Raw genomic sequence first — 14859 nt, 5'->3', positions numbered from 1 at the left:
TTAGCTGCAGTGAAATTGCGGTAGAAAAGACTAGGTATCGTGGAACTAAATTAAAGTCTCAAATAAAAAGGAGTGTTTCTTTGTAACTTCTTTTGCCTTTCACATTTTTAAATAGATGTACACATTGACACTATAAAAATCATTATTCACTTCCAGTGGAAGTTGTTCAAATGCAGGGTTTGAACATTTATTTGTGAACAGAATTGTTTTAAATACTGTCATCTTCCTGAGATGGTTCAACACTGAAATATAGCTATTATTTTGATCAATTGTTTATTCCCCAAACAAACAACCTCTTTACAACCATGGCCAGGAATTTCCTCGGATCTGCTCCCGCTCCGCCGGTGTAACTTCACCGGATGTGCTGCGGAAACCCCATTCAGGTGTGTAAACAGGGTTTCTGTTGCACATCTGATGAAGTTATGGTGATTGAGTGGGAGAAGCTCTGAGGAATTTCCCATGTTTAACCTATTAGTTGATGGTCAAGATATGGAATGCCTAAAACCAATGGAATGCTTTATTGTAAAACTTTGACGACTTGTTAAATGGTTGTGTGTTGTTCCTCATTATATTTGGTAAGAATGTTGATTCAGCATGTGATTGATATTGCAGTATCATTGTTTATTATTTTACCCTAATGAATTTGGCCAGATGGCATGGATTTATAGCCCTTTGTCCATTATTTTTATTTGCAAGTTTGGCTGAATGGTAAAAGAACAGGTTAAGCCAGTTGACATGCACAATAAGGGTAGGTAGCCATTTTGCATGTTAATGGATGGTGTATTATACCCTAAAGCTTTTCCAGGTGTAGCTCCATTGCACAATACAAGAATATTCCATCAATCTATAATTTGACTTGGCAATTACACTTACAAACTATGGCTAATGTGCAATTGGGTTTTGGATTCCATAATTTAAGTTACACAAAAAAAAATCAACAAATTGAAACTAATTATATTACTTACTATTTATTGAGATATAACCAGGTGAATTCTGTTTAAAAAAAAAAGTGATATTTTAAAAATATAGCAATCATTTTTATGTTTTTGGAATAAAGTGGGCCAAAAATGTTTTATTGCTATATATCACATCGCTGACCCAAATTAAATCAGGAGTGATGACTTTCAGTGAGAGATGTAGATCTTAAATAATAGAAGTAAATTCAGAAAATGCTGGAAACACTCAACAAGTCAGGCAACATCTGTGGAGAAAGAAACAGAGTTAATGTTTCAGGTTGATGACCTTTCATTGGAACTAGAAAAAGGTGAAGATTAAACAGCTTTTAAGCAAGTACAGAGCCAACGATAGGTGGGGGGAGGGGAGTGGAGGGGAGGGGAGGGGAGGAAAGGAAAGAACAAAAGGGGAGGTCTATGATAGGAGTGATTAAATGACAAAAAGGATGATGGTGCAAGGCAAGGAGAGTGGTAATGGGACAAGTAAAGAAACAAATGATGGGTCTAGATGAGCTGTAAATGGCAACATCAGAGCCATTACCAGCACCCACTGTCCAAAAAAAATGAGACCAGTGGTTATGACCTGAAGTTATTGAAATCAATGTTGAGTCCAGAAGGTTGTAAAGTGCCTAATCAAAAGATGAAGTGCTGTTTCTCGAGCTTCCGTTGAGCTTCATTGGAACGGTGTGAGAGGCCGAGGACAGAGAGATCAGAATGGCAGTGGGACAGGGAATTAAAATGGCAAGCGACCGGCAGGTCAGGGTCACTGAGCGGAGGTGTTCAGCAAAGTGATCACCCAATCTCCGTTTGGTCTCCCCACCGCCGAACATCAAGCCATAGTTTCCCAGACCGTCACTGACTTCATCTCCTCTGGAGATCTCATAGTCCCCAACCCCGCACAGCCCGCTTCTACCTCCTTCCCAAGATCAACAAACAGGACTGCCCGAGGAGACCCATCGTTTCAGCCTGTTCTTGCCCCACGGAACTTATTTTGTTCTATCTCGACTCTTGTTTTCTCCCCTTGTCCAGTCTCTTCTGACCTACAACCACGATTCTTCCGACACTCTCTGCCACTTTAACAGTTTCCAATTGCCAGGCCCTAACCATCTCCTTTTCACCATGGACGTCCAGACCCTCTACACTTCCATTCCTCCATCAGGATGGCCTGTGAGCCCTCTGCTTCTTCCTTGAACGGAGGCCCAACCAATCCCCATCCACCACCACCCTCCTCCGCCTGACCGAACTTGTTCTTACATTGAACAACTCCACTCACTTCCTCCAAATAAAATGTGTCGCTATGGGAACCCATATGGGTCGTAGCTATGCCTGACTTTTTGTGGGATACGAGCAATATTCTTTGTTCCATTCCTGCTCAGGTCCCCTCCCTCACCTCTTTTTCCGGTACATTGATGGCTGTATCAGTGCCGTTTCCTGCTCTTGCCCCGAACTGGAAAATTTCATCAACTTTGCTTCCAATTTCCATCTTTCCCTCGCCTTCACATGGTTCATCTCCAACTCTTCCCTTCCCTTCCTCGACTTCTCTATCTCCGTTTCTGGGGATAGGCTGTCAACCAATATCTACTATAATCTCACCGACTCCCACAGCTACCTTGATTACACTTCCTCCCACCCCACTTCCTGTAAGGACTCTATTCCCTTCTCTCAGTTTCTCCGTCTCCGTCGCATCTGTTCTGACGATGCCACCTTCCGCACCAGTGCATCTGATATGTCGTCCTTTTTCCTCAACCGAGGATTCCCCTCCACCGTAGTTGACAGGGCCCTCAACTTTGTCCGTCCCATTTCCCACACTTCTGCCCTCACCTCTTCCCCTCCATCCCAGAACCACAATAGGGTCCCCCTTTTCCTCACTTTCCATCCCACCAGCCTCCACGTTCAATGTATCATCCTCCGCCATTTCTGCCACCTCCAGCATGATCCCACCACCAAACACGTATTCCCCTCCCCTCCCCTATCAGCATTCTGAAGGGACCGCTCCCTCCGCGACATCCTGGTTCACTCTTTCATCACCACCAACACCCGCTCTCCTCCCCGCGGCACCTTCCCGTGCAGGCACAGGAGATGCAACACCTGCCCTTTCACCTCTTCCCTTCCCACTGTCTAGGGCCCCAAACACTCCTTCCAGGTGTAACATCAATTTACTTGTACTTCTTTCAATTTATTATACTGTATTCGATGCTCACAATGCGGTCTCTTCTACATTGGGGAGACCAAACGCAGATTGACTGATCGCTTTGCTGAACACCACCACTCAGTCCACAATTGTGACCCTGACCTGCTGGTTGCTTATCATTTTAATTTCCCGTCCCACTCCCACTCTGACCTCGGCCTCTTACACTGTTCCAATGAAGCTCAACAGAAGCTCGAGGAACAGCATCTATCTTTTGATTAGGCACTTTACAACCTCTTGGACTTAACATTGATTTCAATAACTTCAGGTCATAATCACTGCACCCATTTTTTCAGACAACAGTTTCTGGAAATGGTTCTGATGTTGCCATTTACAGCTTCTCTAGACCCATCTTTTGCTTCTTTACTTGTCCTATTACCACCCTCCTTGTCTTGCACCATCATCCCTTTTGTCATTTAATCACTCCTGCCCTCTTCCCTATCATAGACCTTCCCTTTTGTTCTTTCCTCCCTTCTCTTTCCTCTCCCCCTTTCCCTGGCTCTGTACTTGCTTAAAAACTGTTTAATCTTCAACTTCTTCCAGTTCTGACAAAAGGCCATCGAGATGAAATGTTAACTCTGTTTCTTTCTCCACAGATGCTGCCTGACTTGCTGAGTATTTCCAGCATTTTCTGTTTTTATTTCAGATTCCAGCATCCACAGTATTTTGCTTTAAATAATAGAAGCCTGTGTCCGAATCTACTCACTCAACAAAAGGAATTTTTGGCTTTTTGTCTTGTTGCTTAATAGCCCACAGAGTGTCTCAGTAGCTCCAAATCCAAATGCTCCTTTTCTCAAAAAAATATTTAAACACTTCTGGTGGTGGGTAGGGTAAGTATAATGATATATCAGTTTCAGTATGAGAACGATATTCCCTTAACACCAGTAACTGCTGCGTCAATGTTGCAATGATGCAACCAGTCAGATCAAGACTAAATAAGTTTAACATTGTGCAGATTGGAGTTTATAACTAGCTGCAGTTGGATTATAATGAGCTCTAAAACAAGTTTAACGTAAGAATGGGTGTCAGAATTGTTGAATGAGAAAAAGAACAATGAAAATGAAGAATCACTGTAAGTAACTGAAAAAAGACATGAAACTTTGTGTAAAAAGTGAAACACTGATGCACTGCAGCAACTCGCCAAGGCTTCTTCGACAGCACCTCCCAAACCCGCGACCTCTACCACCTAGAAGGACAAGAGCAGCAGGCACATGGGAACAACACCACCTGCACGTTCCCTTCCAAGTCACACACCATCCCGACTTGGAAATATATCGCCGTTCCTTCATTGTCGCTGGGTCAAAATCCTGGAACTCCCTTCCTAACAGTACTGTGGGAGAACCTTCACCACACGGACTGCAGCAGTTCAAGAAGGCGGCTCACCACCACCTTCTCGAGGGCAATTAGGGATGGGCAATAAATGCTGGCCTCGCCAGCGACGCCCACTTCCCGTGAACGAATAAAAAAAAACAATTACAATACATAAGTTGCAACCTCCAGCGAGCCTTCAGGTGACTAGCGGTCTTGCAGAAAATTGGGAAAGCTTTAAGCAACAATTTGAAATGTTTTTAGCATCTACTGGCAAACAAAGCGAGTAGATAAAAGTTTCCTACATGTTACTGAGGAATAATTATTAGATATTTATAATAATTGCAACTTTGAAGGAGAGAATTTGTTGCTGGATGTAATAATTAATAAGTTGAGAGATTCTGTAGTCCTAAATGAATTGTGATGTGACAGATAAAGAGCACCATTTCTTGCATATTCGTAGAAAATGGGAGAAACCATTGATCAGTATGTAACTGAAGTAAGAGCTCATATTAAGACCTGCAAATTTGGTGAATGGACAGAATTTCTAATAAAGGTCAGGATGATTCAGGAGAATACTTGCTGTGGGAGCAAGATCTCACCTTAGACAAAGTAATATGTATATGTAGAGCAACAGAAACAATAAAAGAACAAGTCAAACAGTTGTTTGGAACATGGAACCGTTCTAGGGAGATGTTAGGTAAGGAATTAAGAAACATTCAAATGAGAAATCTGAAATGTGATCTGTCAAAATTAGAGAGAGAATAAAAGAGAACATTGGTTAGATGATGTGGAACACAACATAAACCCTAAAGTAGCCCAGCCTTTGGAAAAGCTTGCATAAAATGTGACAAAAATAATTACTATGTAAGATATTGTAAATCACAGAACAAGAAAAATCATATGTACTCTGTAGAAGAAAAATCACAAGGAGCACAAGTGAATTTCCTATCTGAGTGAGATTAGAAGGGATTACAGCATAGAGCTAATTTGAAGGCAATTAAGATAAAAAAAATTACAGGCTACTTAAGAGCAGACATACCAGTGAAAGGGAAGGTATATTTCAAATGTCGCATACAAAAACATCACGTACAAGCTGTTATTTGGAGAGTTACAAAAAGGCATCCCACCAATTTTAGATCTGAATACATGTGAAAAACTCAATCCAGTAAAAAGGATACGCTCAAAAAAAGTTCATTGTGACACAAGGTATGGAATATAAAGATCTATTTCAACAATTGTGCTGTTTACCAGGGGAACTCTAAATCACAATTGATAAACAATTCACCTCGACCAGTCTGCCCATTTAGAAATATACTATTTCCATTTTGAGAAAAATAAAATGAAGATTGATGGAATGGAAAACTTAGAAGTCAAAAAGAAATGAGATGAACAAACAAAATGGGTGAACTCACTGGTAATTGCTGACAGAAGGAATGGCAAGTTGCAAATTTGCTTGGACCACAATTACCTGACATAGGTTTTTAGGAAGAGAACATTTCAAGATTTCAATTCATAAGAAAATTATGGCACAATTTGCAAGTGCAAAATATTTAATCATGTTAGATACATCCTCGGATTTCTAGTGACTGAAGCTGAATGAAATAAGATCCAAATCATACAATATTCCTTGTGGGAGATACAGATTGTAGCAGCTTCCCTTTGCTATTACTTCTGCTCCAGAAGTATATCACAAAACCATATGATATAAAACCACATTGACAGCTCAACATGTTGATGAATGACATAATATCGTGGGGTTTGTCCAAAGAGGAATGTGATATCAGACTTTGGAAGTACATGATGAGGCAACCTGAAACTTAATGACAGTTGTGTATTTGAAGTCACTGAACTGACATTTGTTGGTGATCATCACTGGTGAAGGCATTAAACCTGAAAATAGGAAACCCTCAGCTGCTGACCATGGGTTACATCTATCATACAAGAACGGAGCATGGAGACTCCTAGGTATATTTAATGACCTGGGTCATTTCATACCAGATTCTTTGGAAAAATTATCACCTCTTAGAAAAGACTACTGAATGGAGCTAGAATCATGAACGGACAAAAACATAGGAAAACTGAAAGAGGCAGCTCATGCAAGAAGCAATTGTGAACTTCTACAATCCAGAAAGACTGATAAAAATTTCAGCTGATGCATCACTGGCCTGTGATTAGGAACTGTATTGCTACAAAAGTATGATGATCGGTGACAAACTGCACATATGCGCCATGTTCATCGATTCATGCAGAGACAAGGTTTGCACAGATTGAGAAAAAGCTGTTAAGCATTATAGTTGTTTACAAAAGATTCAATCTATTCATGTATGGCCATATCGTTGGTGTTGAAATATACTACAAGCCACTATTTTTGAAATCTTTGAATGAATGTTCTTTGTGAATATAAAAAAAAGATGATTGGGCTGCAGAAGTAGGACCTGAGCGTGTCATGTACATCAGGCAAATCACAAGCAGTGGTCCAGAGTGTGAAAGCTAATGAAAAGCTCATGAGAATATTCAAGCTTAAATTGACATGTTTATTATGGGTGTGCCAGTATCTGGCAAGAAGATGAGGTTAATTTGAACAAAAGCAGAAAAGGTGAGACCTCTGGGATCCTCAAAAAAAGAATAATGGAGGGTTGGCCATAAATAATCAATGTTGCTGTTCAGATACTCAAATGTACTGGAAGAGGAGTTAACAGTAACAGTAACAGAATAGTATGCAAAGGGATAATACCAAAAAAATTACATAAAAATTGTTGCAAAAGATTCATAACTGACATATGGCCACAGAGAAATGTAAATAATGTTCATGTGATATATGTTTACCCAAAATAAATCAGGATATTAGTCACAAATTGCCCACCTTGCTTAAAATATAGACCAAACACACAAATAGAATCACTGAATCCTCATTACGTCAACTATAGTGAAACAGTCAGTACTGATTTCTTGATATGTCAGTGGGAGTGCTATTTAATATTTACTGAGTACCATGCAATTTACTCAGAGGTGTACACAGTACAAAACATCCCTGGCAAAAAAAGTGCTAAATTACATTACAGTTTCTTCAGACATGAAATACTTAATGAAGTCTTTAGTGACAATGATTCACAGTTTACAACTGCTGTGTTCAGATATTTTACCAATGAATGTAATGTCATTCACACAACTTCAAGTTTGAATTAGATACATTTGGATGAACTCATGGGATAGTCAGAACTGACAATAAAATATCTCATGAAGTTGTGCGACAGCAGGAGTGATTTGAATTGAAATCTTCAAGTTTACTGTAATACACCATCAGAGAGTGGGTTATCACCATCGCCACTCCTTCATGGGAAAAAAAATAAGAACCAATCTACCGCTCTTGACAGAATTGCTGATAATTAAGATTTGATAAGGTACAAAAAGGAGCACAAACAAAAGTTTAATTTTGGTAATAGAACGTGCAGATCTTCCAGGACTGAACTCAGTGTGCCTTGGAAATTATACCGCAAATACCTGAACACACAATGATACCAGCAAGGAGCAAGTGCATCCAAGGTTATACATGGTGCAAACATAACATGGTGCTTTATTTAGCCTTAATTTTTAAGACATTAGAGAAGCAATTGAGGAATGGAGTCTTAAATTACCAATTGAGGATGTAGCAACCAGCAAGTCTGACCCAACTGTATCATCTTCACCATGTGACGGATTGGAGACAACAGAGGTTGTAAGACCAGATTCATAACCAAGGGAAGTTCCTGGAATAACATCTATAGAAACATGTTAAAAGTCTGAAGTTTCTAAATACAACTAAGTATATATCATCATTATTAGTTTCAAGAAATAATAATACAGGTATATTAAATTAGACGATTTCTAAGAATGGATGCAAATGAGTAATAAGGAAAACATTTAGTTATAAATAAACGCAATGCTTATTTGTTTTCAAAGAAGTTAACAGTAATAATAATTCATTTTTAAGTAATGATAAATCAGTTTGAGTATGAGAATGTAGAGACTTTCCCCTAATACTAGTATGTGCAAATGTTGCAATTATGTAACCAGTTAAGTCAGGCAGTTTACAAAATGGAGATTGCAAGCTACAAAATCTGCTGAATGCAAAGTTTTTAAAACCTTAATAAATCCACTAGTGATTAATTTCTCATTCAATGTTGGATTATTATGAAGCTTAAAAAAATTCAACACAACAATGCAGTGAGAAGCAGGAGGTTCCATTAAAAACATAGTGATTGAAAGACATCTGTTGATGGAGCTGTCAATTGTTTGAAAGCAGCAGTTCAGCTCTCTCACATTAAAAGCTGTTCATCAAAAAGAGTTGGGTTCATTAAGCCTAATGGTTTTTTCCTGTTTCTAAAATTCTTACATTCTTATTCCACTCTCCAACCACAAAGAAATCCCTTAACAAATGTTATGAAATTGGAATTGAATGATTGCTTTTTAATACAATGTTTGCTTTGAACTCTCTGCTGATGTATGATTGTGTATCCCCTCACCCTTCCCCAATCCAGAATGGAATCACTCCACTACATGTAGCTTCCAAACGAGGAAATACCAACATGGTGAAACTGCTGCTGGATCGAGGAGGACAGATAGATGCCAAGACTAGGGTGAGTCTTTGTTACTTGATGCTGCAAGCCCTCTATACATCATGCTTGTTCAGTTGGTACACTGTCTTTTTTGTAGAATTGCCCATATGTGAGTATGGGAAGAGATATGTCTTTTGATCATAAAAGCAGATTCACTGGAGCTGGGTTCAAGAGCATGCAGCCACAGGTCATTACATCTTTATAAAAACCAACTGAGTGTCCAGTCAAGCTTGGTGTGCAAAGTGAAAGAACAGTGAGAAAAGGAATGAAAATCAAATTAAAGCTGCACATCATTGCTTTAAACTTTGCCTAACTTTAAAGACTGTGCAAGGTCTGCTTTAGTAAATGAAAGCGTCTTTCACATATTGCCCTTACACAACAAATGATACCTGGGGGTACAAATTGGGATGTGTTGCGTACGATTTCTAGGCACAAAATGAGGTTTAGCGGGACCAATTTTGGGCAGCAGTATCCCATATTCAAACCCTGCTGGAGGTTTGACCAATTTGGCAGCCAGTGATCTCTGAATGCCTGCTTAAAATGGCCATTAGGCCTTTTGATTATGCTAATCAGAAACCTAACGCCTGTTTCAGGACCCCATGCTAAATTCGGCAAAAACTGAGCAGTTTTTCCAGGTCTGTGCAGCCGAACCAGCGGTCCTTGAAGGGACCGCTGGAGGCCACCACAGAAGAGGTAAGTTTTTTTTATTTACTTACCTGAATGTGGACCCAGAAGAAGCAGAAGTGCAGCTGGCCCAAATTGGCGACCTCCAAATTGGCAAGCTGCATCAGGCTACCCGATCAGGCTATCCGTAGCTCATCGGATAAGTGCGGATGAGGCCCAGTGCCGAATTTGGCACGGGCCTTGTCACCCATTTTGGGCGTAAGTCCAATTTCTGGCCCTTGGAGTGCACAGGAATATTAACAGTAGATATTTGACTGGGTAAATATGTATTTCTAAAATGAGTTTTTATATTGCAGATGTGAGGGCAAATTTTGCGAGGCTCCACAATTTTCAGATATATATTGGCTTTGTGCAAACCCTGCTGGAGGTGTGGGCCCTTGCAAAACTTACCCTGTGAATTAAAGCACCAATATCATAAGAACATACAAAAAAAGGACAGGAAAAGAAAATGAAGCCCACCCCAACCAGACATGGTGCAACCATCCATAGCATTTACCCACACCCAAGACCACACCCTCTCCTGGGAGAGGAAAAAGTCTCTGGCTAATTCAGGAAAAACTCTGTATTCCAAGAAGTCCTTACAATTGCAACTATTAGCAACTTACCCTCTAACTGGAAATGTGATCTTCACTCAGGAACCTGTCAAGTTCCTTTTTAAAAGGACAACAGCGAATCCATACTAGCACTTCTTAATGACTATTAAAAGGACAAATTATAAGTATATTTTGAGAATAAAATAAATTATGTAATGTACAATATTCATTATATTTCTCAAATTCTTCTCTGTAACTAGAGTATGTTTGACAGCACCCAGGATGATCACTCCCTCACATAGGTTAGTGTCTATCCCTCAGTCAGCAACAGCCTATAGCTAAAATCATTAATTCTCCATACAATGACTGATGGGTAGAAGGCAATCTTGTGCCACCCATTGACATAGAATGTTAGACCCTAAATGTGCTTCACTACAGCACTTTAGAGTCATAGAGTCATAGAGTTATACAGCACGGATAAAGGCCCTTCGGCCCATCGTGTCCGCGCCGGCCATCAGCCCTGTCTACTCTAATCCCGTATTCCAGCATTTGGTCCGTAGCCTTGTATGCTATGGCATTTCAAGTGCTCATCCAAATGCTTCTTGAATGTTGTGAGGGTTCCTGCCTCCACAACCCTTTCAGACAGTGAGTTCCAGACTCCAACCACCCTCTGGGTGAAAAAGTTCTTTCTCAAATCCCCTCTAAACCTCCCGCCTTTTACCTTGAATCTATGTCCCCTTGTTATAGAACCCTCAACGAAGGGAAAAAGCTCCTTAGTATCCATCCTATCTGTGCCCCTCATAATTTTGTACACCTCAATCATGTCCCCCCTCAGCCTCCTCTGCTCCAAGGAAAACAAACCCAATCTTCCCAGTCTCTCTTCATAGCTGAAGCGCTCCAGCCCTGGTAACATCCTGGTGAATCTCCTCTGCACCCTCTCCAAAGCGATCACATCCTTCCTGTGGTGTGGCGACCAGAACTGCACACAGTACTCCAGCTGTGGCCTAACCAGTGTTTTATACAGCTCCATCATAACCTCCTTGCTCTTATATTCTATGCCTCGGCTAATAAAGGCAAGTATCCCATATGCCTTCTTTACCACCTTATCTACCTGTTCCGCCGCCTTCAGGGATCTGTGAACTTGCACACCAAGATCCCTCTGACCCTCTGTCTTGCCTAGGGTCCACCCATTCATTATATAGTTGAACTCACTCTTCCTGAATTTTGCCACATAAAAGGTTGTTATGCAAGATAAGGGCTCATAGTGTTGGGGGTAATATATTAGCATGGATAGAGGATTGGTTAACGGACAGAAAACAGAGAGTAGGGATAAACGGGTCATTCTCAGGTTGGCAGGCTGTAACTAGCGGGGTGCCGCAAGGATCGGTGCTTGGGCCTCAGCTATTTACAATCTCAGACAGACTGTAATGTATCCAAGTTTGCTGACAATACAAAGCTAGATGTGAAAGTAAGCTGTGAGGGGGACACAAAGGGCTCAATTTTAAAACAGAGCTGGGAAGGGGGCAGGTGTGCAAGCGGCATAGGTGGGCATAGATAGTCTTGGCTGGGCATAGGTTGGCATGGGGTCATGAGTCATGGGGGATGGGATCGGGGGTCATCGCGGGGTTCCGCAATCGTTGAGGGGGAGGGTCGGGTGTTGGAGGATCGGAGGATCGGAATGTGGGGGACGATCAGGGTCAGGGTTGGAAGGATTGGAGTAGGGGGAGGATCGGGGTTGGGGGTAGGGGAATCAGGGTTAGAGATCGAGGAAGGATTGGGGTCGGGAAATCTGGGTTGGAGGTTGGGGGCGTCAGGGGTCTGTGATCCGTGATCCGGGGTCAGCTGTCCGTGATCGGGTTGGGTGGGGGGGGCGGGGGTCCGCAATCGGGGGTTGGGTGACCATGAGCGTTGAGAGGTTGGTGCAGGTAGGCTTGTTGGGCCTGGGGGAAGCACTCCTGCTCCTTCGGGCCCACGAGCTGTGCCTTTCGAGGCACCCACCTGTTAGTCTTGGGCCTTCTCGCCTCCTTTCACGAGGCGTGAAACAGAGGCCCGGGAAGCCTGGCCCCCTGGGGTTGAAATTGGGAATTGGAAAAAAATGGAGGCCTGAAGCCTCCTTGAAAGGCTTTAAGGCCCGACCCGTCTCCTGGGAGCAGGTTGGTCGTCTGCCCCTTGTCCCGCCCCCGTGAAAACCGGAATTGGGTGGGTTGGAGGCAGGTTGGGGGCGGGTCTGAAATGGTAGCAATTTTCAATGCCCCCCTGCCCCCAATTTTTCACTTTGAAAATTGAGCCAAAGAGCCTGCAAAGGGATATAGACAGGTTAAGTGAGTGGGCAAGAAGATAGCAGACGGAGTAAAATGTGGAGAAATGTGAGTTTATTCACTTTGGTAGGAAGAATAGAAAAACAGAATATTTTTTGAATGGTGAGAAACTAAATGTTGGTGTTCAGAGAGATCTGGATGTCCTCATACAAGAAACACTTAAAGTTAGCATGCAGGTACAGCAAGTACTAAGAAAGCAAATGGCACGTTGGCCTTCATTGCAAGGGAGTTGGAACACAAGAGTAAGGAAGTCTTACTACAATTGTACAGAGCTTTGGTGAGACCTCACCTGGAGTACTGCATACAGTTTTGGTCTCCTTAAGAAAGGATATACTTGCCTCAGAGACGGTGCAACAAAGGATCACTAGATTGATTCCTGGGAAGAGAGGGTTGTCCTATGAGGAGAGATTGAGTAGAATTCTTCTAAACTCTCTGGAGTTTAAAAGAATTAGGGGTGATCTCATTGAAACGTATAAGATTCTGAAGGGGCTTGACAGGGTAGATGCTGAGAGGTTGTTTCCTCTGGCTGGAGAGTCTAGAACTAGGGGGCATAGTCGCAGGATAAGGGGTCAGCCATTTAAAACTGAGATGAAGAGGAATTTCTTCATTCAGAGGGTTGTAAATCTTGGAATTCTGTACCTCAGAGGGCTGTGGATGCTGAGTTGTTCAGTATATTCAAGGCTGAGATAGATAGATTATTGTACTGTAGGGGAATAAAGGGACATGGGGATCGGACAGGAAAGTGGAGTTGAGGTCAAAGATCAGCCATGATCGAATTAAATGGCGGAGCAGGCTCAAGTGCCCGTATGGCCTACTCCTGCTCCTATTTCTTATGTTCTTATGTAACACCAGTTTTACAGTCTGCCCAATATTACTCTCCATTGACTTCAATAGAGTATAAAATCCGGGGTGGGGTGGGGGTGTAAAGCCAGCATTTCACCCGATCCCGTCAGTTTCCCGATGGGTGGGTTAGGTTAACATTGCCTCCATGTTTTCCATGGGTAATAATTAACCAGTTTGAACCTTGTTTTTTGGAAAGTGTTAAAGGAAATGAAATGGGACTCAAAGTAAACAAGAGAACCAAAAATTCTGGAGTTATTCAGGAGACAGACACTGGTGGGATGGTCATAGGTTTTTGTGGAAGGATGAGTTGAATGGGCAAATGGCCTAACTCATCACTAAACTTTGTAAAAATTTAATGTGACATATGAAATTACTGTATTGTGGCTTGTGTTTAATGAATGGCTTTTAATTGTGTGAAATTCAAATAAAGGTCAATCTGTGTGAGATCACTTGCTTTTTTGAAAAGTTGTAAAGAAGAATATTCCAATTAGGTCCTAATTTTGTCCTGCCAGGGAATATTGTACTGCATTCTATTACCACATAAGGCCAAACCGTTGTAAATATATTTGCAGAAATAAATGGGGCAAATTTGCCATCAAATTCTAAATTTGGTATCAAAAGAAACTGGTTCACATTTGACTGCTTCTGTAATGTAAACGGGGTATAAGATTCTGTTGGTAGCAGTCTATTTACACTCCAGTGTTCAATTTTGAGGAAACCAATATTAGATTCAGACTGATTTGGAATAATTTTTGAAGGCACATTGAAATGAGTAGGGTATTAGATCTAACAGTGGAGATAGTAAGGAAATGGTGCAATACTTGTATGTCATTTATATCACAGTGACATGTATGTTTGAACTTAGATTTGTAAAGGGTTTACTGACCACAGATGAAGATCTTCAGTAAGTTTTGTACTCATTTGAAATATATCCAGCTGAAGCTATGAAAGAAACTACCTTATAAAATCAGACCATTTTATAGAAATATTATTTAAACAGCAGTTAATTAGGTTATTGATCCAAGGGTCAGTGGAATATTAGTTTATTGATATACTACAGGTACAATGAGGCGCTAAATTGAGCGTGTAGCACCCATTGTTCCGGCGCTACACGGCCTCTCTAACATCCAAGATGGCGTCTTGGATGCGCACGCACATTTCCAGCGTGACGTGCACCGGACGCCATCTTGGTATAGGAGTTGGCGCAGACGCTGGAATCATGCAAAGTAGGGAGAAAATGGCTTCGATCAGTGTGCAACGCTGATTTAAAGTGATAGACTCCATTTTGGGACTTAATGCTCAACTCAATGCACAGTCTTAACCCCGACCATCTGAACGTGTCTTAAAGTGCCTGGAGGACCACCCCCCCCCCCCACCCCACCCCCAGCGCTATTTAAAGGGACCATGCAGGATTTACAGGTTAGTGGCTGGATT

At 41.6% G+C, this 14859-nt stretch overlaps 1 protein-coding gene across 1 annotated transcript in view; it reads left to right on the top strand.

Annotated features, from left to right (window-relative positions):
- The window catches only part of LOC137326017 (ankyrin-2-like), a 418648-nt gene that overhangs the window by 235462 nt on the left and 168327 nt on the right, over positions 1-14859 (top strand). Inside the window, exon 9 of the mRNA XM_067990953.1 lies at positions 8970-9068. Coding sequence (XP_067847054.1) covers positions 8970-9068 — 99 coding nt within the window. The remainder of the gene's footprint in view (positions 1-8969; positions 9069-14859) is intronic.

This window comes from Heptranchias perlo, chromosome 1 (assembly GCF_035084215.1).
Source record: "Heptranchias perlo isolate sHepPer1 chromosome 1, sHepPer1.hap1, whole genome shotgun sequence".
Classification (NCBI taxonomy): domain Eukaryota; kingdom Metazoa; phylum Chordata; class Chondrichthyes; order Hexanchiformes; family Hexanchidae; genus Heptranchias; species Heptranchias perlo.
This window is presented reverse-complemented; position numbering and strand designations above follow the sequence as displayed.